The sequence below is a fragment of the Cyanistes caeruleus genome, chromosome 5, assembly GCF_971803275.1.
Source record: "Cyanistes caeruleus chromosome 5, bCyaCae1.hap1.1, whole genome shotgun sequence".
Classification (NCBI taxonomy): Eukaryota; Metazoa; Chordata; class Aves; order Passeriformes; family Paridae; genus Cyanistes; species Cyanistes caeruleus.
Window position 1 is genome coordinate 46,283,027 of NC_141705.1, and position 27,802 is coordinate 46,310,828.

Here is a 27,802-nt window from a genome sequence, read left to right on the forward strand (position 1 = left end):
TCAATACTAGCCATGTTCATGACAGCTTTCTCCAGGTGTTGTGTTTCTACCCCATTAATGTCCACAGCAGGAAGAAAAACAACTGAATTGAAAATAATTTGCATTCTACTTGAGTTGACCTCGTTAACATAACAAACAGAACAGACACACCCTAGCCATTCATGCTGATTTTATTCTGTCACAGGACTTAATTCTGATGAAAGGAAATGCTTACAAGTTAAAAAAAAAAAAAGTACCCCCACTTTCCAACCTGTTCAAGAGGCAGCAGCTCTCCTTTCAGATGGTCCAGTTTCTGTAGCAATTCTCTCTCTTTCCTGATCTGGTGATCTTCTAAATGTAGAGCTACAAACAGTCTGTGAACCAAGGATTTGATATCTTCCATTTCAGTAGCATGCTCACTACTCAGCTTATCTGAAAAGAAAATATTTGTCATATAAACCATTTCAAGAACACACCCTTCTTCATTCTCTCCCCACCTCTAACCCCAAAAGTAGGACCATCCAATGGTAAAAAGACAAAGCCAAAGGGAAACATCATTCTCCCAGGTCCCAGTTTTCTGAGGCTTCCCATGCCTTTCACTAAATGAAGTGAAATGATCAGTTATTAAGAATTGCTCTTACCTTTTACAGGAGGTGACACACTGTATGCTGTGTTGTTGATAACAAGCTTAAAGTCATTCATCAATAAGACCTCCATCAAGGTTGCATCAGAGACCTTGCTACCATCTGCAGAAGAAAGATATCAGTTCTAGATCACTTGTCATGAGGAGTTTTAAACATTAGCAGACAACCCTGCAGAAAAGTTCTGGGGTTCTTCACTAGTAATGTGAAGATGGAAGATGGGAATGGAAGCAACTCTACTTTTAGAACTGGTAGCTAATACTAAACAGTCAGGAAGAACACATGGTGTGATTCTTGGGGCTGTCCTGTGGAGGGAATGGAGTTGAACTTAGATGCTCTGAAGAACTCTTTTCTACATTTTTTTAATGCAGAAATTTATATTAATGGTACCCCACAAAATTTCATGCAATTTTACAGCTCCTACCAAAAAGGAGCTCTGGATTCATTAGCAGGAACATGTAACAGTGTCTGCCAGGAGCACACTGGGGTTCAGAGGGCCCAAAAGCACCCAGAGCCACATACCACTGCTTCTGGACACATCACTGTGGCATGAGAGTTTGAAAAACTGTGGCATGAGGGTTTGAAAAGCTATGGAGCAGCTGCCCCACAGTACTGTTTGAGATGATTCTCATTTTCTACACACAGAAAGGGCACCTTCCCCTGCCCTTGCCAAGGGTTGTGCAGCTTTATTCCCAACATGTGTAACCAAACAGGCTACAAAATACCAAGATTTTTGTACGTAGATATTAATCACAGTGCTACTGCCCCAGCTCCTCCACTTGTCCTCATACATCCCCTACATAAAAGGCTTCACTTACAGCCCCACATCTGCAATTATTTGTTCACCAGAACCCTGTCCTCAGGCCCCATCTGATGAAGTTTAGACTACTGAACTCTGCAAGCAAACGCCCCAGCTGGCTCGCCTCCCCACTCTGTGTGGGTAGCAAAGCAAACCCAGAAGCCGATCACTTTCAATCCAAAATTTTAATGTGCCCATCCACTCATTTCTCTTTTCTTTTCCAGTGTAATAAAACATCAAGGCTCATTTGCATGTACATTATTAAGGTGACACTTATAACTCTTTCTCTAACATTTAAGGGAAAAATGCTTTTCAAAAGTGCCAGACAGGCTCTTTGTTCTGGATGTTCAAAATACACCACTGATTTATTAACCTGTGCAACCCTTTATTAACTGAAAAGAAGAAAGGTTTTGAGGAAAGGGATGTATTTTATTTTAGAAAATCCCCCACAGGGTTTAAGCAAAGGCTACTTTCAATCCTGTACCTAAAAGCAAGTGTTCCAGTGTGGACAAAGGGTCATTTTTTGTCTACAAAAGGTTTGCAGGATGAAAACCAAATCCACAGATAATGAAAACGAGTCATCGTACACAGTACTGATGAATTCAGCAAAGGCTAGGTTTCATTTAATGGTTAAATAACACAGAAGTGTGCCTACACTAAATCAAAACTTAGTAATTTTTCTTTAATAATTAATGTTTAAGTTCAACTCTCAGTACTTGACCAATAGTTTCTCCTTACAGTATCAGTTTCCTAATAAATTAAACATGTCAGCTGTTCTATAACATTACAATTGCCCTGACAAATACAGAGCAGAGAACTCTTCTGTTTTAATCTACGTATTCCCAAATCAGAGGGGATAGGAGTGTGTTTAAACAGATCAGACGAGGTGAAAACAACTCAAATTCGTCTCCACTTTGGAATCTGCTGCCTGTCCATGCCAAAAATGCCAGATTTGTAAGTTTCTTGCAGGAATTACCTCATGCTTCACAAGGGACCCATGTTTGCACTGAAGCAGGAACAGTTAGCTTTTGCTGATACAGCAGAGAGGAAAGCGATCCAGCAGTGAATCCCAAACACTCCTGTCCGGGATGTCTGCACAACAGCAGTACCCAAAGGTTTACTGCTGTCAGCACAAGTTCTGCCTCACCCCACTAAGAAATCCTTTTTAGGGAAAAACTTCTGTGCTAAGGGGAAGGGCAGCTGCTCACAATGACCATTTCCTAGAGTGGCTTCTGAAGATAAAGAGTCTTTTAGGAAATTATCTTCAAGAGAATTTTCTACTTTTGCTCCCTAGCAGACACTGTCAAAACAAAGCAAAACAAGACCAAAAAAACCCAACACCAACTCCCGTGTACATGAAGCTCCTGAAACTTCACACTGGGATCCACGCAGATCACACCTCCACTGCTCCACAGGATATAAATAAATTGCTCTGTGGGGTATTTTCCTGTTTTACTATATGTGCCCACAAAGGAAAGTAAAGCAGCTTCTCTTAGGTCTGTGGCTTTCTGACCTCTTGGGAACATCAGTCTATTTTCAGTTTCTTTAAAAGCCTCTGCAGCCCTCTGTAGTACCAATCAGAAAGAAAAGAACATTATGAATCCACCCAGCTATGAAAACCGGACCAGCCTTCACTGACAGCATCCTTACTGATGCTTATGTGTTATCTGCTGCTAAATAAATATTTCCATAGATATGTAGGTAACCTTATTTTTCTTTCTTTTTACCATGGAGGATGAGGAAAGAAAGAGATGCCAAGGAAATCAGGAGCATGACAAAGAGAAGCTAATTGAAAAGGATAACAGAGGACACTACTGGCATAAAAGGAGAGTTACAGTAATAGATCCAGTTCTGTAATTTTAATCAGCCTTTTCAAGAGGACTCAGTTACCTGAAACAACAGTAAAGCCTAGAAGCATTCAAGAGCTACTTCAACAGCAACAGTGCTAAACCTGATGGAGGACTGAACTTATGCTCCAAAACAGAAGTACAATCCATTTGAAAAGGAATGCATTTGTTTTGGGGAATAACAGAAATACAGGATACCTGTTGCAAAGACTTCAGCTCTCTCAATTCCTTTATCTTCTCTTTGCACATCCTGCAGGAATGCTCCTACAGTGGTCACTACTGGCTTGACAGTGAACTGACAGCGTTCACTTCTTGTGGGCAGTGTAAGAGTTATCACAGGAAGACCATGTCTGTAATTAATAGTTACTTCTGGGGGGTAAAAAAAGAAAACTAAGTGAAAAAGTTGTGTTGTTGGTTGTAGTTTCATGTAAAGCTGGTTCTAAAACAAAGGATAAATAAGGAAAATTAGACAAAACTTTTCTATATTTTTAAAATTAATATAGTACTTCTATTTCTGGAAGACGTATCTAAAACCATGCAACTAATGTTATGCCACAGACTCTCATAAAATAAATAAAAAGCTTGTTGACACTGATGGGAAGGGGGAAAAGTTGCTGTGAAAGCTTACCATCAGATGGCACCAGCGTGCTGTAAGGTGCTCCTTCCGGGCCCCTCCAAGCCCCGGTGTGCCTCCAGAGTCCCACCTGCAACATAGACACAAGGGAACTTGCCTTAGAATAGTTGGGATGCAAGGTGTACCTGGTTAAAGACAGCACCCAGCCTGTCACAGTGATCTGCTTCCGTGTGATCTGACATCAGAGATGTCTGCCTGAATGTAAAAGGTGAAACCATCCTTATACAAATCCAGACTGCGTTAAAGGTATTACGGTATTGCCCATAGAAAAACTTCTTGTCTTTTGTGGTTTAATTAACTCAAGGGAAAAAGGGAAGGGGAAGGAGAGAAAGAAAAAAACTGCAGTGTTTCTGAAGTGCTTCATGCAACTCTTGCAATAAACCTCTCCTCTCTTCTCCACACGAAACAGCTGCTTGAAAAACCTCTACCTTGTGGCACCTAAAGGCAGAATTCCACAGTGTAACTTCCAACTTTCCTTCAGTGAAGACTCACTGCTGAATCGTGAACAACAATCACAAATAAAATAATAAGGGACTTAGGTCACTACCTGTTGCTTCATAATTACATACTGTATAGCAAAAGCTGGCTGTTGAGATTTGTGCTGCTAAAGGACAGTGACAACAATACAGACTGAAAATCTTTCATGTTTTAAATATGAATGGCTGTTTCAACTGCATGCTGAGAGATGCTGCTGCAACCACCAGCATCACTGTGCTGTGGTACCACACTGAAGGAAGCACAGCCAGATGCAGTGAGTACCCTCTCTGCCCTGGGACAGCAATGACAGCGAGTTTTTGAGCCTAAGGGTCACATATCAAAGCTTGCCCCTTCCAGAGACACTGGGGAAAACCATCAGTACACTTCAACACAGTCACATCAAAACACAGGAGACAAACTGCTCTAATTAGAGCCATTACTTAAAGTTGTCCACCCAGGCTGTGGAAGGTGCAATGCTGATTTCCTTCTACAGCTCATCTCCCTGCACAAAGAGAGGGACAATTTTATTGCAGTGATTTCACACAACAGATGTTATTGTTATAAACTAAGTGTAAACTAAGGTAAAAGGAGGGAAACCACATTCCTGACTAAGCCAGTTAAAAAAACTGTGCATGGGCTGGACCAAGGCCTGGGGTTTGAAATATGATAGCTGGAGAGGGTGGAAAACAATGTGGAGAGATGATAAGGATCGATTTTCCCCTGGTGAGCTTTATAGCTCATCTTTCTGAAGGCCAAAACATTTCAGAGGCTGCAAGATAATATTCTTTGACAAGGCAGGAAAACAAAACTGTAAATGCACAAGGCCCTGGCTATTCAATATGCCGAACACTGCTCGCCACATTCACATGATTTATTTGTTTTTAAAGAAACACAGCCTTGGACGTCTGGATAGGAATATGCTATTAGGTTAAATAAAAAGATCATCTATAAATGAATCTGTGTGTTTCAAAGATGCTGACACTGCCCTAACTTTTTACCTGGAACAAGCACTTTCCAGGATTTAAAGAAAGTATAATTCTGGGAGTTTTCAACACTGAGAAATTTGTGTGTTGTAATTTTCAGGTATCAAAGACAATCCGAATCCTAGACCAAACAGCAGAATATGTTAAACACAAAAGTATTGCTCAAAGAAAGGTAGACAGTAGGAGTGCAGGAATGCTGACAGCCACCCAGAGCTAGCATGCACCCAGTAACTTGTCTGTTTCTTGAGCAGAGAAAGAGACTTTCACTGGAGCAGGGCAGGACACAGCCTGGAGGAGGGAGACAGCCCTTAACAAAGGATCTGGAACAGTGCACAGGAAAACTCAGTAGCTTTGAACATAACAGGAACTGCTGTTTCTTCAGGGGGATATACAAGGGATAATAAAGAACTAATTTTAATACAGACAGTTAATGTGTAACTTTGCAATCAGTATCTAGATACTGATCATCCAACACACCCCAGGCAATGAACTGCATGCTGCCTGTATTTGAAGGTTACCCATATTCCAAACAAAAGAAATTAATTATCTACTTTACATATAGAAGAAACAATGCTTTCAACAATTAATGAAAATTCAAGATATTAATATATTAATTTAAAATACTTATTAAATCACGTTTATTGAAATAAGATCTTTACAGTAGTTCATTTCATTATTCTTTAGATTTTGACATTACCATTCATGATCCACTGAAAGAATCTCTATATACTAGAGCTGTTCTATTGGGGTTTTTTTTTTAGATTGTCTCTAAATGCAGACTACCCATTAAAATCACCCACAAAGAATAAGAAAGGCAAAAGCCATAGAGTTGAACTAATTTCCAAATAATTAGCTCTTTCCATATAAGACTCTAGGTTGATGAACTGGGAAGCATGAAGGGCTGGGTTGTCTTTCTTCCTCTGTTTCTAGACTTAAATCCCCACTTTCAGTGAAGTTATTAAAACATTAGCTTTTATTTATTTATTAGCAAATCATTCTGTTCCTTTTGAGATGCTTGGAATGACCCCTATCCTACCCCTGGAAAAGAAATATTAGTCAGCAAGCACTGCAGCTCAAGGAAGACTTAAACTATAGGACCAAAAGAATGAGACTGCCCTCACAACAACATCAGTGAGAGCTGGAACAGGAATGTATACCCTGAATTAACTGCATCACAACCTCTGAGAAACTCTAAGAAGCACAGCACACTAGTAACAACTCTTATATGCCAGTGCATGAACCTCTTGGCTAATTCCTCTAACCATGCAAAGGCTAAGCAAACTATTCGACATCTTTCTGCAATTTGAACACACATGTGGCAGAACATCTGGCTAAAACACCTCCAACACAACCACAGTTTTGTTCAGGAGTCAAAGGCTCAGGAACAGCATTCAGCTGTGAAACACCCCTTCTCACTCAGCTATATCTGCTTCCTAATGCAAAATACCTAGGAGCAGCAATTGGCCACATCTCTTGACTCAGTTCAAGGCATGGACTCTCCTGGGAGTGAATTCTTATGAGAATTTAAGGCACGGAGTGTTAACTGTGATAAAAATAAACCAACATATTCTGTTAAAAATACCAGTTGGTATAAAACAGAAAACATATAAGCAGTTTAAAGAAGTTATTCCTCTGCTAAGGGTGCCTCTGGTCTCTAACAGCAGAGAAGTTGCCACTGTCAAGTCAAGAACGAAAATTTCAACAATCTGGTGGTTTACAGCAAAGCTTTATGGACTAATGCAGTAGCTTAACTGAGCTGGAAAACCAGGCAGCCAGACATGATGAGTGGGAGAGACTGGAATAGAAATACTGTATTTTTCACTTTTGGGAGTGGCAAATGACTGAACCTACACTGCAGTTTCTGGAGCTAGCTGTTCCAAATCACCTACCTCTTATGATGTTGAGTGATTGTTCCTGCAAACTTAAGCTCAAATTCACTTGTGACCAGTTATGTCTAAGAAGCTGGTATCATTACCAGCTTTATCATATAAGGCAAAATGAAAGCCTCTGATCTTCCTCAGCACTGCATATGCAGACAGTAACCTCATCAGGAACCCGAACTTCTGTAGAAAATTGTCATGTGGGTGGGAAGAGAGAGAGCATAGAATTAAAAACATTTTTCACACCAAGAAAGTTATTTTGAAAACAGAATTCTACAAAAAGATGTTATTGGGACACTTTTTGAGAACACTGAACTATTGTTTACTTAATTTTAAGTTACCACACCAAAATATTGTAACAAATCTGAATCAAAATGCAGCTAGCCAGCACACATATTTTTGAAATTTTTGTCTTTGCTAATATGCATCTTGGAAGATATGATAGTTTCTGATTGTCATTTCAACATCAAAAGTACTGCAATGTTTCTTCAACATTCAAGTCCCCAATAATTTGCATTGATTAGAGAAAGCAACCAAAAACAGAGTCAGCTCAACTCTGTGCCCTCTTCCTGAAGGGACATGCAATACTACAAAGTGAAGTACTACATTCCGTCAGTGTGAGATCCTTTAGAGATTGCCCCAAGTCAAACTCATGAGTAGTCTTCACCAAAAATAATGCAGACTGTTACATAAATGGTCTCCCACATTCTCATTTCCTTCTCTCTGAGGCAATGATAAGAATCCGATATGGCAAAGCACAATAATAAAATGCCCTACTGCACAAAGCACAAGCAATTTACCCTAAATTACACTGCAGTAAAACACATTCTAATTAAAACATATCTTGCAGTGTGCTTTTCTGTAGCAGTGTAGTGTTACAGGCAGAAGAGGAGAGCTCAGTTATCTCCTGGAGTCCTTGTCCAACACCTGGTACAGCTCCCTCCACACAGCTACTGAAGAGGACTGCAGGAAAGGAGCAGGAGGACAATTCATGGAGGAAACTAGTAGTTGCAATGCCTAAGAATGAATTTTGGGGGCTTTTTTTCCGACAAGCCAACATCCCCAGTATCCACTGTTCTCACATCCTGGTCTCACCCAGGTTGTGCAGCAGAGTGCAGGACAAGTCACCTCCCTGGATGTTGCCTGCTTGTACGGGCAGGAGAAGAATGAGGGCAGGTACGTGTTAGCCACGTCTCAGTGAAGGCATGTGCTATAAATAGCTATGTTTATTTTCCATATTGACTTACCTGTTTTTCTGATAAACACACTTAGAAGTTCTCTGCAGATTCATTATGTTGGCTCCTATCTGATTCTCCAAGGGAAACCAACCTAGATTAAATAATTACAGACTAACAATCTGCAGTTTCAGAATAATCTACAGACATTTCAGAATGGTTTAAAACCAAGGGACAGGAGGAAAAAAAGTGAAGTGCTGCCACAGTCTAAGTTTATATATCATGCACAACCAAGCTAACCAAGAATGAATCATTGTTCCAACCAAGTTTATAAAAAGTACACGTAAGGTATTTCCCTTTTTAAAATGAGTCACTAAGACAATTTTGGAGATATCTGCTGTTAAATTTCTGTGCTGGTTTTGTAAGCAATCCTACATGATCAGGAGAATAAGACATATGGAGCCCTAACAACCACCTACAATCATCTTACAAGTACCCATTTGAGATACAGATGATTTCTCTCTTAATAACTTTTCATTTGTCTTTCTTTACACTTTAAGGATTGCCATTGTTTCTTCACTGGTTCCAGAACTGATTTAGATGATCAGGCAACAACAGCCTCAATGCAAACAGCAGCTTCAGAGCACATTGCTCAGATTTCTGGAAGTCCAACTTAAATTAAGCCCAACTCAAACCAAATCCCTTCAACAGACACATCACTCATTCTGTCATAATACCCCTATATACCAACACACCCCGATGCAGCCAAGGAAGATACTTTTGACACCTGGGAATATTTAAGATATATTTCTCTTTCCTAGGACAAAAAAAACCAAAAAGAGGACAGATTTTTTTTCTTTTCCTGGGAGTTTTCCTGTCTCAAATGGGCCATGCAGCGAATACCTTCTCCCAGCTGTTCCAAAAGGCACTGTCGGAACTACACTGCAGCATTTATAATTCAATATATTTACATTTCAATCCTTTTAATGCATCTAACTTGAAATCTGCAATATTTTTAACCCCTTCCTCAGTACAAATCAACTGTAAAAGAAATAACCAGCAGGTGTCTTCCAGCAAAGCAGTAGCTTCAACAGCAGTATGTATGTTCCAGTGATCTGGAAGAAGCAAGAGCAATACAGGATTCATATTGCTTTTCCTCAAAACTCACTTGCCTTACAGCACTGTTAAAACCCAATAAAACAGCCCAAGCAATCAAAATTTTTGTTTCATGTGGCTGTTATTTTTTGTGCCTTTATCATCCCTGCTGATCTTTCATTTCCTGCCTCTGCTCAGATTCGAAGAACAGCTACCACCAGATTTAATCAGCCAAACACTACCAATGACCAAAATGACAGCTATGACAAGTACATTGAGGCAACTGGCCACCAAGAACCTCTTTTATGAAGGTCCAGCAGGTCACCCATCACTGCAGCGGGGTTTTGCCAGAGAGACCTTCCACCTAATCTCCTGCTGGGCAGATGTGCATCCTCCAGCTGCATTCTGCTCCCTCACTACTCCTCTGTGCTCTCTCATCCACTCCCTGCCTATATCCACACCCTGCTGCACTGGGTGCATTCAGGGGAGAGAATCCATTGTGCAACAGATACAAAAGTCCCTCTTCTTGAGGAAGTGTATCTCACTAAGGTCATCTGACTACACCAGGCACCTGTGGATGCAGAGCTCTAGGGAAGCACCAAGATTTGCATCCACATCATTTTACAAGCCATAAAAATAGATGCTGAAAACACTGACATTTCAAGCAGGCTGAAATTAAGCCTCGCCCTCCTCTAACCAAAAGTATTATTTCAGTAACTCCTCACTGCAGTGAATCCTCACTGCAAAGAAGCAACATCACAAGTGCTGAGGAGATGAGAAGGATGAACATTAGCTGACAGCATCTGCCTATGGTATCTTCTGGAGACTACTCTGAAGGTACAGATATTCCCCCTTTTCAAAACAAGCTCATCTCCAAACCAGTGTAAAAACACGCCTAAAAACAAGACAGTTGCATTTTTAGGAGCAGCACCACTGTGTCTTATTATTTTATCAATTTTATCAGTATCATTTTTTCTTCTCTTCCTACGAAGAAAAGCAGATTTTAAATCTCTTCTGAGTCTGAAGTTTTACATTATTGGAAATATCGCATCTTCATCCAGTTTCAATGAAGTCTGCTTGTCTGAAAGCTGCTGTTCTTCCCAATCTACTTTATTTTCAGAGGGAAAGATAGGATGCAACACCTCAAATGTAGTTTGCAAATCACACAGGGCTAAGAATTTGAGAGGGAGGGATTATAGCATGAAAATGTATTAGTGCTTTATCAAAAGCAAAAGCAAGCCTACATACAAGAGCTGTACCATCTGTTCCCCAAAATAGTCTAGCTCAAAAGACTAATCTGCCAGCACAGACAGGATTTTTAATTTGTCCCACGGAAGTGCATCACTTCTTCCACTCCCTGAAAACTTAACTGCACTATTCTATGAAATAGCAGAGAAACTTTGCTCTCTTGAAGAGCATTTCCCACAGCTAGCAATTTCTCCTGCCCAAACACCATCACCCCTAAGGCAGAAGTTTTCTTGGCAATGCAGACTGTTAATTATTATTTGGAGGGGCAGGAAAATGTTAGGGATCAAACCTAAGACAAAGAGGACAGTAACAGTCCACGTCTGGCTTAGTCAAATTTAGATTTGCTTTAAATTACACTGGGACTATCTGTTGTTGTACTATTAGAGAAGTTTCACTTTTTTCTCCTGCCACAACAGTTCCAGAAATGTATTGTCTAAATCATTATTCAAAAATTGCACATCATATATTGATGGTTTTAGAAACACCATATTTCCTTTTTTTTTTTGTCTTTAAAGGTCTGCAATTAAACTAGCCCAAACACCTAAGAACCCATGTTTTTTGCAGGCAGCTGTAAAAGGTACCTTTCCAAAGGGAAAACACATATTTCTTCTGATTGCTTGTCTACAGAAAAAAAAAAAATTAAAAAAGAAAAAAAGTAGGAGCAGAACAAAAAACTGACAGACTAGATCAAATCAAATGCCTTTCTCTACTAGCAGCTGGCATTAGGATGTAGACATACTGTATCCTTTATAACAGATAGTTATAAAGCAATTCCAAAATGGAACTTAGTTTATATTCCAGCTTTATATGCTGCTACACTCCTGTGGATGCTCAAACTACTTGCAGGGAGTACAGAAGACACTTTTTACCCTTGTTAGAAAGTAACCCAAGAAAACAAAGGCACAAGAACTGAAGTAAACAGAGAATCCTAATACTTTCCCTTTTGATAGTTTCTAATGAATAATGTTTTTTAAAAATGTCTAGGGTAGACACTATGAGAACATCCACAGTGAGCAACCAACTGCAAACTTAAAATCACAACTTCATAGAAACTTCAACAGGTGGTGTCACAAACCACAGAGCTGCCATGTAAGAGAGTCTGACAGTAGAAACATAATGAATTCAGACAAACATAACAAAATCAGACAAAACCAAAGGAAGTAAACATTTCTAAGGAATAAGATGAAAGGGGCAACTACAAATGCAGCTGTTTCAAGAGCTTCCAGCCTTCACACACACTTTGCAGAGCAGTTGCAACAAATTTGGTTTAGCAAGACCAACTTACAGAAGAAGATAACTTCATTCAAAGTCCTTATCAGAAATCTACATTAATAGATTTAAAACCAGGAAATTCATCTAGCAGGGAAGTTTAAAACCATCTACTTGTGCAAGAGAGTTCTGCTGGGAGTACTAGCTTCAAGAGCAATCCTGACCAAAAAGTAGTCACTGCAGAGATCCAACCACTCTGGCATGAAACACTGCCAAGAGTGCAGAGGCCTCGCTAGCCCAACACTTCAGCAAAGGTCCAATGAGCATGTATGTTCTTGGCACTTCTTGACTTGTGTCTAAGGACCCATCACTCCCAAATACTTGTGGACAGAGGTCTCAACATTGCCATTCCCAGAGATGCACCAAAATGTTGTCAGATGTCAAAAAGGATACATTTTTGCTTTATTTTTTGTTTTCTTTTGAAAATCTATGTTTCCCACTGCTATTAAAGAAGCTATTTTAATCTAAAACCATCAAATGGCTGTGGCTTTGGTGATACTATCCACTTCCGTGTTTCAGCTGTTGGCATCAATGTTTTAGAAACATAATTTAGCTGAACCAGTGACTGAGTTGAACTCATTTGCAACACCAAATCCATCACAGATTTTTATCTTCTTCCTTCAGGAGTAAAAGCACAAAGCATACAGACAGAAATGAAATTCTGAAATCAACAACCAGTACTGGTTGTGATACACTGAGCTATTGTTCTGACCTTCAGTTTTACTCTGTATAACATGCTTGCACATTTATCTCTTTCTACAGAGCAGGCAAAGCAAACAAAAAATGAAGTTTTCCTGTAGAGGTTTCTAGTGTTTTTTTCAAAAAAACTTACTATCATAAGAGAAACAACCACAAACAGTATAAGAAGATGAAGTTCAAATACAGCCATCACTAATCTCATGCCTCTTTCACAACAGTCACTTTGCAGGACATACCTATCATTTACAGTCTATGTTTCCAGATGGTGGACCTTATTTTTTACATCTTATAATTTTATTTTATTTTATTTTTATATTGTATTGAAACAACACTGGGTTTGGTGGCTTACTGGGAAACCTTGAACATGTTACTGCACCTCTAAGATGGAAATAATGACACTTATTTTGCTCTAGACACTGAGAATAGTAAACCACAAACAGCAGCAGGTAGGAGCTCTTACACAGCCACATCAAATGTGCCATCACTGCATTCACAGTTTATTTTGTGCCATCCTCTTTACAATTTAAAGACGTTCTTTTTAGGAGGTATTAGTAATTGGTATGCTGGGAGTCCAGTTAGGCCTTACTTGTTCCCACCTCCAGTCTGTCAAATTTTAGAATTTGAAATGGATTATTGCACCTTTCTCAGTGTCAGAGAATACTCCTTTACAAAAAGGAGGAAGACAGCTTTCAAGTCAATATTACAAGGACATTTGCCTTCAAGGATATAAATTGAAGACAAAATGCAGTAGCCACAACAGCAAAAGGTTTCACATCATGCAAACACTGACTGCTCAAGAATCCCTTGCAATCAGAAAGAAAAAAAACACCACTTCTTTCTTACTGTCAAGCTAATCTGCCACCTCATACCTCTGTTACATTATGTGTGATTACCCGTTTCCTTACAAAATTGCACAGCAGTCAGAGCCCTGCTTTTGTCAAACAGTGAATAGCTGAATTTCTCTGTTTTGAACTACCAAGCTGCCAGCCACAGGCGACTTCCAAGCTAATCAGTAATATGTCTCTAGTGCCATAATTAAAAAAAATAAAATAATAATCTCACTTTTGTTTCATAATTAATGTCCTACAAGTAAAAGCGGTGCAATCACCTGTACATGAAAAGAATCAGAAGTAAACCATTTACTCTCTTCAAAGAACTTAACGACTCAATTATTTTTCTAAGGAAAGGTGGGCAAAGTCTAAAGCTCAATGTTATCTCTGGAAGATTAAAGCAAAGAATCAAAGAATACTTATTCTTTATTATTCTTTATAATTATTATCCAGAGCTTCATGTTAACTGTTAAAGGTAAATGACAGGCCACATGGCAGAGACTCACACTCCTATTCTGCCTAGAGCCAAGACAAGCCAACCCAGACCCTGAACTATGGGAAAATGATATCAGAGGCACTTCAACAGCTATTTCATACCTATATATATATATATATATATATATATATATACAAATACTTATATCTATAAATAAATATATAATTATAGCCTTCCTGTTCTTAGCTTAAATTAGAGAAGACTGAAAACCAGGTGGATTCTGGTCAGTGAACTCCCCAGTTCACTTCAGAATTCCCTTCCAGTAAGGAACAAAAGTATTATTTTGGCTTGATTCAACTTCATCTTTTTCTGTTTTGCTGCTAAACTGTGCTAGTTATTTTCAAAACATTAACATTTGCATTGCATCCTCACTATCTGGAATCTGTAACTCCTGAAAATGTGGCATCAGGTTTTCCAAAAGTGGTACAACATTTATTCTTACCAACCAGGAATACAAACACATTCTTTCATAATCATGCAAGTTGTTTTGACAGTTTCACTTCTATGTTGACTATAAATCTGTGAATATTTCATGGAAGACTGAACTAGAATAACTACCAACAATATCCATCAACTTGGAGCATGAAGATTTAGCCATGGTCCAATAGCTAACTGCAAACCTGTATGAATCCAAGTGCTGAAAGCCTGTATTTACTTTACACCGTGTAATTCATTTGAATTTTATAAAGTAACTGTAAACTACCTGACTAAATTAACAATGTACTTCACGAGCTGCATTTAAACAAAAAAGAAACAGCTCAAATGTAGAAAAGAGGAAGGAAGAGCTTTCTGAAAATTAAACTAAAACAAGAGCAAAAACTCTTACAGGGTGCAGGTTTCCTGTCTCCATGGAGTGCTGTTTCTTTACACCAAACCATTAGCTTTAGTTCATGTTGCTGTTTAGTCCCTGTCATGGAAAAAGTCATGCTCCTGTCTCAGTACAGCCAATGCCTGAGGAGCAGCTGTCCTGGTAGGTCCTGCACTTTCAGCCTGTGACAAACAGCAGCTGATTGACACCTGCCAAGGAAGGATAAAGGAGCACCCTAAGACAACCCCCTGCAGCTCCTCACCCCACGTTCTCTGAAAGATGCCTCTGCTTCAACAGCCTGGCCCTATGTGGTAATCACAGCTGGCATCTGCAATATGAGACAGAATGAGCACCTGGCATCTCGGTCCTTTCCAGTGCTTTATTTGCAACTGCTGGGTGCTCAGGCACAGACAGCAAAAAGCACCTCTGCACAGAACATAACAGCTGCCACTGTCTGCAGCTCAACAGCAGAGCAGTGAGCCTGCCAAAAGATGTTTTAGAAAAAACTGCTTTGCAGAAGAGGGAAAGGTTGGAGGCAGGAAATATATTCTTATCTTTTAGAGCCCTTACAGCTAATTTGATTATAAGTCTCGTCTTCACAGTATAATTGACTGTCTCTGAATCTCAGTCAGCTGTGGCAGGCAGTAACTTCTTTATCAATTTTGGAAAACCAACACAGTTTAAGTAATTTAAGTTACTTAAAGGTAACATAGAAAACTGATAGTAAAGGAAAGAACAAACCTGGTCTGAGTATCATCTCTGCATCACATGTGAAAGAGTGCTGTGTGCTTCCCTGTCCTAAGACCCAACAGAAAAACACCCCTACCAAGATAAACATTACATTTTAAACTATCCACAGACAACTTTTGAATTTTAAATCTTTTATGTCTAAATCTATTTCTTTTATTAGTGCATATTTTTGTTGACTTAATATTTTTATCAAGGGTGTTTGGTTTTTTTTGGAGTGTTGTCAAAATATCTGCTGCCTGTATTTTGAGCACATAGCAGATCAGCTGTGAAGAAACAAGAACCACATGAAAACCAAGAACTGCTCTTAAACCCTTGGAATGGCCCTCATGGTCCAACAACAGTCCAGCTAGCTCAACAACCCCTCAAAATCCCCTAGGGATACCCAAAGAGGAATGAGAACAAGGAAAGAATGTTTTCACTCTCTCTACAGCCCATTTTACAGGTTTCCTCTCTGGAAGAGCAAAATACAAGTACCTTTAAAGTGGCTTTCAAAAAATGCAGCAGCTTGACATCCCTGCCACACTCTGATTCTGCTTTGTCTCACAACTATCACTGCAAAGATCACATGTATTGAAGACGTTCAGCAACTTGCATTTAGTAGATCTAATTTCATAGGCTTCAGCTATTTTGCCAAACATAGAAAACAGCTGCAACAAACAGAAACAACAAATGCAGCACAGAGGGGCTGCACACACTGCAGCCAGCTCTGCTCCACACTCTGGCCTGCTTCACACAGACTCCTGTCATTCCTGCATGCTTCAGGGACCATAATCAGCAGAAAATGCAACTGGCACATCCTCAAAGAACACCAAAGTCTAAGAAAGAGTCCCTGGCAAAGGAAGAGAAGCTGTTATCAGCTGCAGCTTGCTGTCTCCTGCAGCCACCACCTTTGTATTATGATTGCCTGGCAGTTTTCTCAGAATCCTAGGGAAATGTTATAGACGTAACTTCCTCAGCTGACTCAAAAAACTTTTGAAGCAGATCCAGCAGCAGCTGGACTGCTGAGGCTTTTGTTCATCTCAGTGAGACACCAGGATGCCCACATTGTGTTAGAGAAGGAAGGATCAGCACTATCAGTGAGGTTACTTCTTTACTCACTGGTGCACAAGTTACAAATCAGAGAACTTGGGAATGTTACCTACGTTACTTTTAACTAACTTAGATTATTTAAACGTGTTGCTTTTTCAGAGCACATAAAGAAGCAATTGCTCTTCCCTGCCTGCAGCATTTGTCTGAGGATCACAGACAGAGATGCTTAACTATACTCTGAGGAAGAGACTTATAACCAAATTAGCTGGAAGGGCTTTAAAAGATAATCACTTATGAATGAAGTGATGAATTAGTGAAATCATGTTAGACTAGTCTGTACAAAGGGGACTGAGCTCATTTGACATACTTGTTTGCTTTCATTCACAATAAGCTCATTAAATAAAGTTTAGTTTACAGAGTACATTGTCCTGTAAATTTGAGAGATTGAAAAGGATTTTGACACTCCTTCCCTGAGCCTGGTGTTTAAGGATGAGAAGAGAGCGAGAAGTTTGTCAGGTCCATGTATGAGCATTTGTCTGTAGGACCTCAGAGACCACAGCTAACTCTAGATGAATACTAGACTAAAATAAGGCTGACAGTTCACGTGACTAATGTCATGGGATGAAGCCAGGCTCAATAGATACCTCTAATCACCCTAAGAAGACAAGATATTCATTGATACATATTTACTGTATATCCATTTGGGAAGTCATGCATAGGATGCCAAAGTTTCAATTTCAGACATAGCCCCAACTATATAGAGAGTTCTTTTTTTTGTGTGTGTGTACTTATATCTTTCATGCTTGTTAGATTTATAAACCCGAGCAGTCACTTTTTAGGCAAGTTATACATATTTAATTCTTTCATTTTCCCTCATAAATTAATCTATACAGCTATACCCATTTACTGCTTCAGAGTTCTCTTCAATGACCACTGTCTTTATAACATGAACATTAATATAATATTTCAACTACTGTACTACCAGTACTCCTCTTGTCCCCTGAAACAACTCCTCTTGCACATGCAAAACAACTACACTGACATTTCCTACCACCCTAGCATATTAACAGGGATTCCTCACTTAAAACCTTTATTCAGGAGTGCCAAAATTCAGTGGGTATCATCACAGGGAGATGGGGAAGAGCATGTCAAAGATATTCCTCTTTTTCTTCTGACCAGAAATTAGCACTGAGATAATGCCAAGTGAAATGGAATATCAAGTGACTTCAGGTTTAATTTATTACAACAAAAATTACAAAATAAACCCTATGTTAATCTCAGTAAAGCCTCTCACATTTCTCTTCAGGTGCTTTTTAGATTCTCTCTCAACAGCTATGCCATTTGATTTCACTGGGACACAAAAGGAATTTACAGTTACTAATCACTTTTATCAAATGGCTCTGTTTTCAGCTGTGTGAGACAGCATAGCCTGGAAAATAAATTAAAACCATCAGCCACTTCAGAAATTCATCTTGTGTTCTGCCTATGCAAAACATAAGGCACACGTAAGCACAGCCTCTCTATCCAGCAGCAGCAGCTGTAGGGTAATGTTGGCAGCTGTGTTAAGACACAGCAGGTGTTGCTCTACTGCTGTTGCTCTTTCCCTTCAAGTAACACAGATTCTGGACCTCTGCAAGCACATTAAGGATTGCAGTCCAGAGGGAGAAGCCAGAGTGACCATAAGGGGGACTGGGAAGGAGGACAACATCAAATCAGGCTGGCAAACTCATGACCATTCCTGCAAAAGTCACATATGATACAGAGAGGTCCTGAGTGATCAGCACAAATCCAAAACTTAGCCCTGTACCAGAAAGGTATATGTGAAGAAAATTAACTCTACCCCACATGAAACCAGCTGTGCTACACCGACTCCACAGCTCAAGCAGAAACTTGTTTGCTGGTTATTCTCAATAAATACTCAAAGTATTCTAGCTTCTTTCTTAAAGAAACTGGATATTAAGTGTCCTTGCTCAAGAAGCAGGACCCTTTGCAGCCACTTCCCTGGAAACCTATGATCTATGCACGGTTTATTACCTCATTATACTGATGGCTGAAGAAAAATGAGACTCTAAGAGCTGTCTGCTTCTGGTAAATATTTAACTACCAGAACCATGCCAAGAGATGTCTCAGCTTGATTCTCTTTAACTTTACTTCAGAATCTTGCTTTCCTCATCTCTTATGGCCTGAAGCTGAGAGTCTATCATATTTAGCAACATATGAACATTTCTCCTCTGGGATGTGAATGGATACTAATCTATATAACTAATATATTATGATAGCATTTACTCTGAAATGAAATTTGGTCACTCTTATCTCTTCAGATAAAGAATTACCTGAATGTTTGCTCCACACTTGTTGCTTTATGAGCTTCAGCTTTGCAGATTAGAAAAACTTTTCCCAACTATTACCAGAGGGAGAGAACAATGCTTAGGCACTGAAATTCTTTGAAGGAGACAGAGGGGTGGCATTTCACAGTTACTGATCAACTGTTACCCAGCTGGGCACAGACCAGGCTGATGAAGGGCAGATGTGGAAAAAGTCATCAGGCAATTCCAGGCCCCAGCAGCTAGAGGAAAGGCCAGTATCAAGTATAGAGCAGCCCCAACTTTTGCACCATTCTGAGGATGCAAGACAAGTCCTGGCCACTCACCGTTCCAGCTGTCTGTTCCAGTGCCCACAGCTCCCAACAGCAAGAACTGCAGGAACAAGGCACCTCCTTCTCTAAGGAGTTGAAATGAGTGGCTGTCATTCCAACTATCACTTCTTCCTCTTTTCTTCATTTTTTTTTTATCTCTTCAGCCTGCTAAAATTACACTTAGCTTGTCCAGCATATTCAGATGTCCTTAAGAAAAAGAGTCAGTTGAATCCTCTAAAGCTCTGATCCTCAGGTCGTTTCAAAACTGAAAGGAGATCACTGGAACTTGCACCTCACAGCAAAACTGAAGGCACTAAAAAACCCTAAAGCTGGAGTCACAGGGTCCTAATATGTAAATGTATTTGCTAAGAAAATGGAATACATCCATAAGGATTAGAATGCTACAAAGGCATCAAAATGGCCAATATGAAGTATACTTCTGGACATATCTGCGGGTCTAAGCAACATTGCAATTTATTTTCATGCCTTTCATGTGCCACTGCAAAGACAGGACAAAGCAGTTTTCTTTCATAGCTCTGATTTTCAGCAAAAAACTCTAGTTAGACTGTTATCAGCAGAGGAAAGTTGATCATTTTAGTTTTTTTTAATGAGGATTTCAAACATTTATTTCTGTAATTCCAGCTCAACTGTCACCAGCACCATTATAACAGTAATGCCAGGACTGCACTCCCATGCACTCATGCACCTTCAGATCCATGACAAGCAGCAGGTCTCATTATTACACCAGCTGTTTTACTTCTGTATTCCATTAAAAATACAGGACTCACACAGCAGGCATTTTATGAGCATGAGTTAAATTTGCTTTATAGCATCAGTAACAACAAAACAGATGTTTATGTTGCATTTGGCAGTGCACAAGGAAAAACAGCTTCCAGTTTGACCTCTGCCCTTTCCACAAAGTAGACATCAGCATCCCATGGTGCTGGTGCAAAAGGAAGTGCTGTGGCCAGCGGTGAAGGCCACGCTGGCAGGCTGGCACAGGGCCAGCATCCCAATGCATCCAGAGTCCTCATCAACTCCCACCTCCTGACTCAAACAGAGCTCTGCACTGAGCAGAAACTGAGAGCCATTACTGCATGGAAAGGCCAATTAACTGGCTGGCAGCAGCTTTCTTTGAGAGACAGCACCTCTGGCTTCCACTAAGTACCCATCAGAATTCTTAAACTTTGCCTTAGAAAAGAAACAGACAATTTAAGCTGCCAAAAGAAAACCTGAAGTGCTGCTCTTGACAAGCCGCTCACCTTGATTCATAGCATTGCTGAATAGATGTGGTTAGTGTCCAGCTGGCTCAACATCTCATTAGCTCCTGCCTCTGTAATTAAGAACTTAAAGATGCAGTTATATATTTTTAAAATGTTTTCACATTAGCTTTGCTAAGGCAATGTAAGCATTAAAAAGCACTTACTGATACAGCTATCATCAGGAAACATCTCCACAAAGACAACGGGTGTATTTCTGAGCGCCTTAGCTATTACTGGTGGCTCAGAAGTTCCTAATTTAAAAAAAAAAATCCACTCAACTTTTCTTCCCCATTAATTAAAGTCTTCAGGTGCAATACAGAAAATGATCGATGAACAGGAATGGAATAGGCTGCCCAGAGAAGCTGTGGATGCCCACCCCTGAAGTGTTCAAGGCCAGGCAGGGACTCTGAACAACCTGGTCTAATGGAAGGTGTCCCTGCCTATGGCAAGGGGGTTGGAATTAGATGATTTTTCAGATCCCTTCCAACCCAAACCATTCTATGATTCTATGATGATACTATGCTATTCTAAGTATTATAAGCTTAGAAATTTCGAAGTAAACAAATAAATATCTCCTGCTTGTCAAAGTGGCCACAAAGAAAGATTCATAGTATAGTTATAGCAGCAAAGACTCTCAGTATAGCAATACCTCATATGTGCAAAACAGGTAAACACACTGATTATTTTTCCTTCAAACTAAGATTAACACAAATTCTTTGGCTTTTACCAAATCTAGGACTATGGCTGCTTGTTACATGTTTCAAAATGTAGAAATTTCACATTTTTTTATTTGTATTAAATCACGCTAGTACAATTTATTGACTTCTGTTATGTAGGAAAGCCTGAACACTAAAATTGAAAGTATTTTTAATTTTTGAATGAGACCAAAAATCCTTTGACAGAAAATACCTGAAAAAATACTAAAGCAATAATCAAACTTCCTTTGTTGCAAAATGTATTTGATGCTGAAACCCATTCCCTTCTGAAACAACACCATTCCCATTCAGTCAAGTCAATCTTTAACTTAGGTCACTAATGCTGACCAAGTTAAAAAAATCAAAAAAGTCCAATCCCAGTGAGTAACATATATCCATCAGCAATTCACTGACACACACACACTCCAAATCCTTGTGCTATTTATGTCAGACCTTCTGTTATTGCTTGTCTACAGGATAAGAATCCCAGTTTTTATAAAAGAATGTGTTATCCTCCTGATTGTGAAAGAGCTTGGAAAAAACCCACTACTCACATCCATCTCGAAGGCTCAAATCTCAGCGAAAGGCAAGTACAAAGAACCACAGTATTTTTTTTAGCAGATAAGTGCCTAATGTTCCTGAGAAGTTATGACATTAAAGAAAGCCACACACATGCAAAATATTCAAGGAGTTGCTTGCCATCAAGTGACTGAAGCAGACATGGACGACATTCTTTGGTAGAAATACAGAGAGGAAAAAGGTTTCTGTACCCTATAACCTGCCTTGGTTAAGAATTTTTATTTTTTTTTCCTGTTACCTTGCAAATTTGACACTTGGACAAGTAAGGCAAAAGCCTGGTGGCTCACTGCTCTCTTCTGCAGCCAGTGAGAAGGTGCACACCACACACCCCCCACACAATACGGAAGGGTTTCTGCTCCAGGTGCACCATCACACTGAGTGGCTGTACAATGCTTCCAGGCTCCCAGCTAGCCTCTCCATATGGACAGCTTTTTCTGGATATAGCAGCCCACTCAAAACGAGACACAGTGAAAAGCATAATCATGCCCACAGAGCCCAATCTGCATATCCGAGACCATCTGCAATATGAAAGCAGATACCCAGGACTATTCCATCTCACATCCTTCTTAATGAAATGGAGAAAACGGGATTGGCCGGGCTCTCAGACTGTCTTGTTACTTTGTTGTCAGGAAGGAAGACAGTGGGAGCTGATCTGAGTTCCCCACAGTGACACAGTAAAAGGATTCTTGTAAATTTTTATCACCTTATAAAACTGCTTGAGAAGAATGCAGTCTCCAGAAGCTACAGCAACATATTGAGTCCTAAAGGCCTTTATTATGAGCGTTTTCCCAGAGCGCAAAACAGTGTCTGGATGGCTTATTAAAAATCTACAAAATTAGAAAAAAATACCTGATCAGCAAAAAGTAAGGAATAGAGGCTCATAATCATCTTTGCAACATGTCATCCTGGAAGAAAATACAAGGGAAAACACAGTCACAGTCTCTTTGATACCACAGGATTTCACTGGGATATGGTTTCTCAGTGTTCCAGTTCCAAGAGTGAGGATTTGATATGGATAAATAAACATCATTAAAAAACTCCTTCCTCACTTGAGACTGCTGAGTCTCTGTACGTTGTTTCCCCTTTATGTTTATTTTCTTTCACTCTCTGAATGAGTGAAATTCAGTTTAAATCCTACTGCCATATTTACCTGTTGCAGCTGCAGGCTCTGAGGCAACACACAAACACTACTGAAATTTAAATGAAGGCATTAAGTAACATTATCAAACAATAACTTATACAAGAAGGGATAGTCTGAATAGTTAGTTCTGCACTGATCAGGGGTTATAAAGACCACAGAGTGCATGTTACAGTAGACAGCATGCTCCAAACAGCCAGCAAAAATGCAGGTGAAATGCTCAGTAAATACTGATAGTCTGGACTAAACACAAGAGTCCATTAATTCTGTGCTTTCACCACTGTCTTGGAGTAAGTGTTGCTCCATATTTCTGCCTCTCTGAATATGTGCTGCTGGGCTTCAAATGTGTTTCCCTGAAGTCAAACACACTGGAATTTTCTGCTTCCATCAGTGGAGGGCAGACAGGGTGTCCTGGGGTGTCCCTACACCAGGACACAGGGAGAGAGTATGAAAGTCAGGGACAAAACAAAAGTTCCTCCAACTGCAGCTTCCCCCTGAAGTGGATCTGTTGAGAACACCAAAAACCAGATCATGACCCCAGCACAGGCTGAGAAAGCACCACTGCAGGGGTATGACCTTCACCCCACAGCAAGGCTTTGAGCTGCTCTGCAATGAAAGAGCAGTGAGGTGCCTGGAGCAGGAGCAAGAGGCACACTGAGGGCCAACTGCATTGGGCTGGGCTAGTTCTGTGCTCAGCAACACTAAGTGTGATAAACTGGCTTAGGGATTTTTATTAATTTTAAATGACACACTCTCTAACCTCTACAGCAGCAAGAGAGGCCCTATGACACCAAGAGCCAACTGATTTAAATAGAATGGGTGACTTGCCATCCCAGTTCTGAGTCTGGCTGCAGATAAAATAAAAAAGCAGCAGATGAAGTGGATCCCCTACCTAGCTCCAGGCCTAGGAATAGCTGCTGGCTGACTGTTTTTCATGATGACCACTCCCAGAACTTTGCATTGCTTGTGCATATGGAGTATTTCAAATTTATGCCACAGAAATACCTTATTAATGTCTTGCACACTTGCAGGTAAGGCTAACTTGTGCCACAGCAGCATGCACTGACCTATGAACCAGCACATTGCTCCTGGTTTCTTCTAGTGGGTCTTGCTGGTCTGACTGCTGCCACAAGGTGCTGTACAATTTTCTTAAGAGGTCAAGTCCTTGAGCTGTGGAATTACCCAAAATCTAGAATCAGAAGCACCACAAAGGTCAAAAGCAGTATCTAGGGGTTTGAATTCTAAATGCTATATGACATTCAAAGTTTTTAACAGCATATGAATATCTACCTTGGCATTTTTTTAAACATGATAATAGCTTCTGATAGCTTCTACCTGATTATGTATTTTTATGCAGTTACATCTTTTATTAGTTAAGAGTATTCCTAAGTTCCACAAAATCTTTTTTATCATATGTCAAGAAAAGTATTAACTACTGATACTTAATGAGAAGTGAGACAAGATGTTAGCAGTTTGATTGTTAGCAGTAGAGCACCCAGTTACAAGGTCTTACTTCCCAACAACCCAAAGCTGATTTGTATTAGAACACCAGTAAGATCACAGTTTTCATCTGCTGGCTCAGTGGAATCCCCAAAAACAGCTGCATCCCTGTTCATGATAAAAGTTAACATGGCTGTTCCAGAAGGAGAAGTAATCAGGCACTCACAAGGAAACAAGCTACAGACTGTGCAGCATTATGAAATGCTAAAGAATGGCACCACTGTGAGGGTTTGCACAGATTAAAATCGTATCAGAATCTGATCTGAGCAAAATATATTCACTTTACACTTCCACTGCCATGAAGAACAGCTTGGGGTCAGTACTCCAAGGAGCATGCATGGTTTAACAGGTATAACTCAGTTTTAGTGCCTTTATTTGACATCCCTTTAAATTACTCCAGCTCAGTCATACTTCCAGTGTGCCTAAAGCCACAGGGCACTGCAAGAGCAAGCCTGAAATGTCAGCCCTCAAACTGCAATTTTCTGAGTATGCCTGGTTTTATTTTACGAGAAAGGCTACAAACACTGAGCACTCACCTTTGGCTTCTGATTGAAGCACACAGATGTAAATATGAATTATACTTTCATATCCTTTAGCCTATCAAACTCTATGGCATCAGATAAATAATGTTATTGAAAATCACCATAATAAAGAATACTGAAGAATGATTACACACCCAACAGGTTAAAATGGAAAAAAATGGCAGACAATTCAGTACAGAAAGTTTCGGTCCCTGCACATTGAATCTGTACTAGCCTCAGCTCTGCAAATAATAATTGTATTACCTGCCTCACAAAAAAACCCTTTTGACTGAAATCCAATGCAGCTACCTGAGGAAGTGTACCAGTCAGAACTGACTGCAAAAGACATGCTGTGGTACCAATGCCTGGGAACACATTCTGTCAGGAATCGTGTCTCAAGATTTTTATTATCATTTTCTTCATGTAAACAAGTTTCAACTCATCCTATAGCAGGTCATTTCCCAAGTCAACCAAGGGCAAAACCCCCAGGAACCTCCCCATTCTCAACCCTCACTGCCTCTTTGTGGGGCACCTTTAGCAATGTTTAGGCTTTGCAATATTACAGTAAACACATTATGCTTTAAAAATCTTTCCAAAACCAGCAGGCAAACTGCCAAAAGGCAAGGTGTGCCACAAACACACGTAACCTGATGCTTTAATAGTTCAGGAGCCATTTGAAAGCAGTTTTTGGGAAAGCACTAGTAGGAATCCAGGATATATTGCCAGCAGAATGTAAGACTAAAAGAGAACATGTAAAGTAAAAGCAAAGTCCCATCTAACAGAGATGCCATGACTCAGCCTTACACTGTATTTGGTTACTGAGCACAAAAGCTCCTCACAAAAGAGCTCCAAGGACTTGATTCAGTTTTCCTGTTTCAACACAGCTGTGGCCATCCAGCAGACAAATGAAAACGGGAAGTCAGGAAAGACATACTCATCCTCTGGCTGCAGAATAACATTTTTCAAGATCACTATTTGCTGTGTCTGCATTCACTCCCTTCCCAAATTTAAGAGACTTCCTGCCTTTAGTTAAAAACACTAGCATGTGTATAGCTCTGGAAAAGTATTTACAGAGCTGGGGGAACTCCTGAACTCAGTGTAAACTTTAAAAACTTATTCTGTCTTTTAATAAACTGGTAACTTCCTGGTAGTTTTATCTGGAATTTTAAAAATCTGAGAAGTGAGAGCGAAGAGAGGGACCAGTAAATTGAAATTTATCCACTGAGAAGCACAGATAAACTCCCCACCTTGCCATTTCATAAATATCCCTTCTACCTAAAACACATACTATGCAGATCAGATACACAGCTCTTACAATACAGCTGCCTTTAAGTTCCAGCTGAATTTACCTGAGCCACTGATCAAGCTCCTTGACTTCCAACCTTCAGCTGACTCAGTATCACCAGCCTTGGGCCCAGCCAGCATTCAGGTCAGCAAGACCACTAACTTCAACTTCTCACACAGCACTTCTTTTATTACAGATATACAGCTTCTATTTGGCTTATAGCTTTGTATTGCAAGTAATTCTTTAAGCTTATTTCCTTGTCTAGAGAAGGGCAGAGACAGTATCTGCAGAAAATGATGCTGCTACTGTGTGGTTATGCACTGGGTTTGCCACCTTCTGAAAGCACTTTTAGACAGTTTATCCCATCATTATTACAATTAACCTGTTAAAACCACACACCTCAGGCTAGCCAAAACCTGCGCCCTGCTCCCAGATGAATCATCACCTCAGTTCCCAGCCTCTACCTAGCTCAGCCTGGAGATTATCCCACTGCTACACCCACTGTCCCTCCATCCCTGTCAGTGCATCCTTCACAGGGGCCACAGCTACGAACCCACACTTGTGTTAAGTTTGCCCCTGGATCACGAACCTTGTTGTGACCATGTCTCCGTTGAGGGACTCCAGCCTAGGGGGGCTGGCTGAGGAACAGCTGAGGCCACAAAGGCCCCTGGAAGTGTGAATTCTGCTGTGACTGAGGGGCATGGCACCTTTATGCTTCTATTTGTAGCAAACACATAAAGGTGTTTTTCAAAAGTCTTCCTACCGCAGATAGCACAATGGAAAATGCTCGCAGCTGTGCTGTCACAGGCAGAGAGCAGCTGCTTCAAACAGCAAGTACAGAGTATAAAAAACAAACAGTTTGCATGAGAAGGTGCAGAGAGGGTCAGGTCAGGCCCTTGAAAAAAGAAATACTGGACAAACCCATAGTGAATGTTGTTCTGTGAACAGTATGGCATAAGCACTTCAAGTACAACCAATGACTACCCCGTACAAATACCCCTCATCTTGGAATAGAAGACTGGAACAGGCTGCCCACAGAGGCTGTGGAGTCTCCCTCACTGAAGATATTCAAGAACCATCTGGACACAATTCTGTGCCATGTGCTCAAGGATGTCCCTTCTTGTGCAAGGAGGTTGGACCAGATGACCCCCTGTGGTACTTTGCAGCCTTTAACATTCTGTGATTCTGTGATCTTTTCCTCACCACCGCACTCTGGCCAAAGTTATACCCTCATGATATACTGAGTTTGACTTGCCGGGAAGAAAAGCAATGTAATTTCGCCTCCACTTTGGCAAACATACAAAACATTTAAGGATGCTTTTGTGATCGCTAGATCAATTTGTAGTCTCTTTACTTTAGTTTTAGGTAACAACGGGAAGATGCTGGGAAGCTGAAGTCGCTGCCTACTTTGCAGATAAACAAAATATTTCATAAAAGAAGACAGTTTATTTCTCTCCATCTGACAGGAATGTGAGGACTGAAGTAATTTGGAGTAAAAATGACCAGATAGTAAATGTGAAAACAACTGCTTCAAAACTGTTTTCAAAG

The 27,802-nt window shown here is 40.1% G+C and overlaps 1 protein-coding gene across 1 annotated transcript in view; it reads right to left on the reverse strand.

Moving 5' to 3' along the window:
• The window catches only part of MCUB (mitochondrial calcium uniporter dominant negative subunit beta), a 37,928-nt gene that overhangs the window by 3,247 nt on the left and 6,879 nt on the right, over positions 1 to 27,802 (reverse strand). Inside the window, exons 2-5 of the mRNA XM_086887871.1 lie at positions 3,895 to 3,970; positions 3,465 to 3,635; positions 621 to 725; positions 251 to 411 (exon numbers count right to left, since the gene is read on the reverse strand). Of these exons, the coding sequence (XP_086743997.1) occupies positions 251 to 411; positions 621 to 725; positions 3,465 to 3,635; positions 3,895 to 3,970 (513 nt within the window). The remainder of the gene's footprint in view (positions 1 to 250; positions 412 to 620; positions 726 to 3,464; positions 3,636 to 3,894; positions 3,971 to 27,802) is intronic.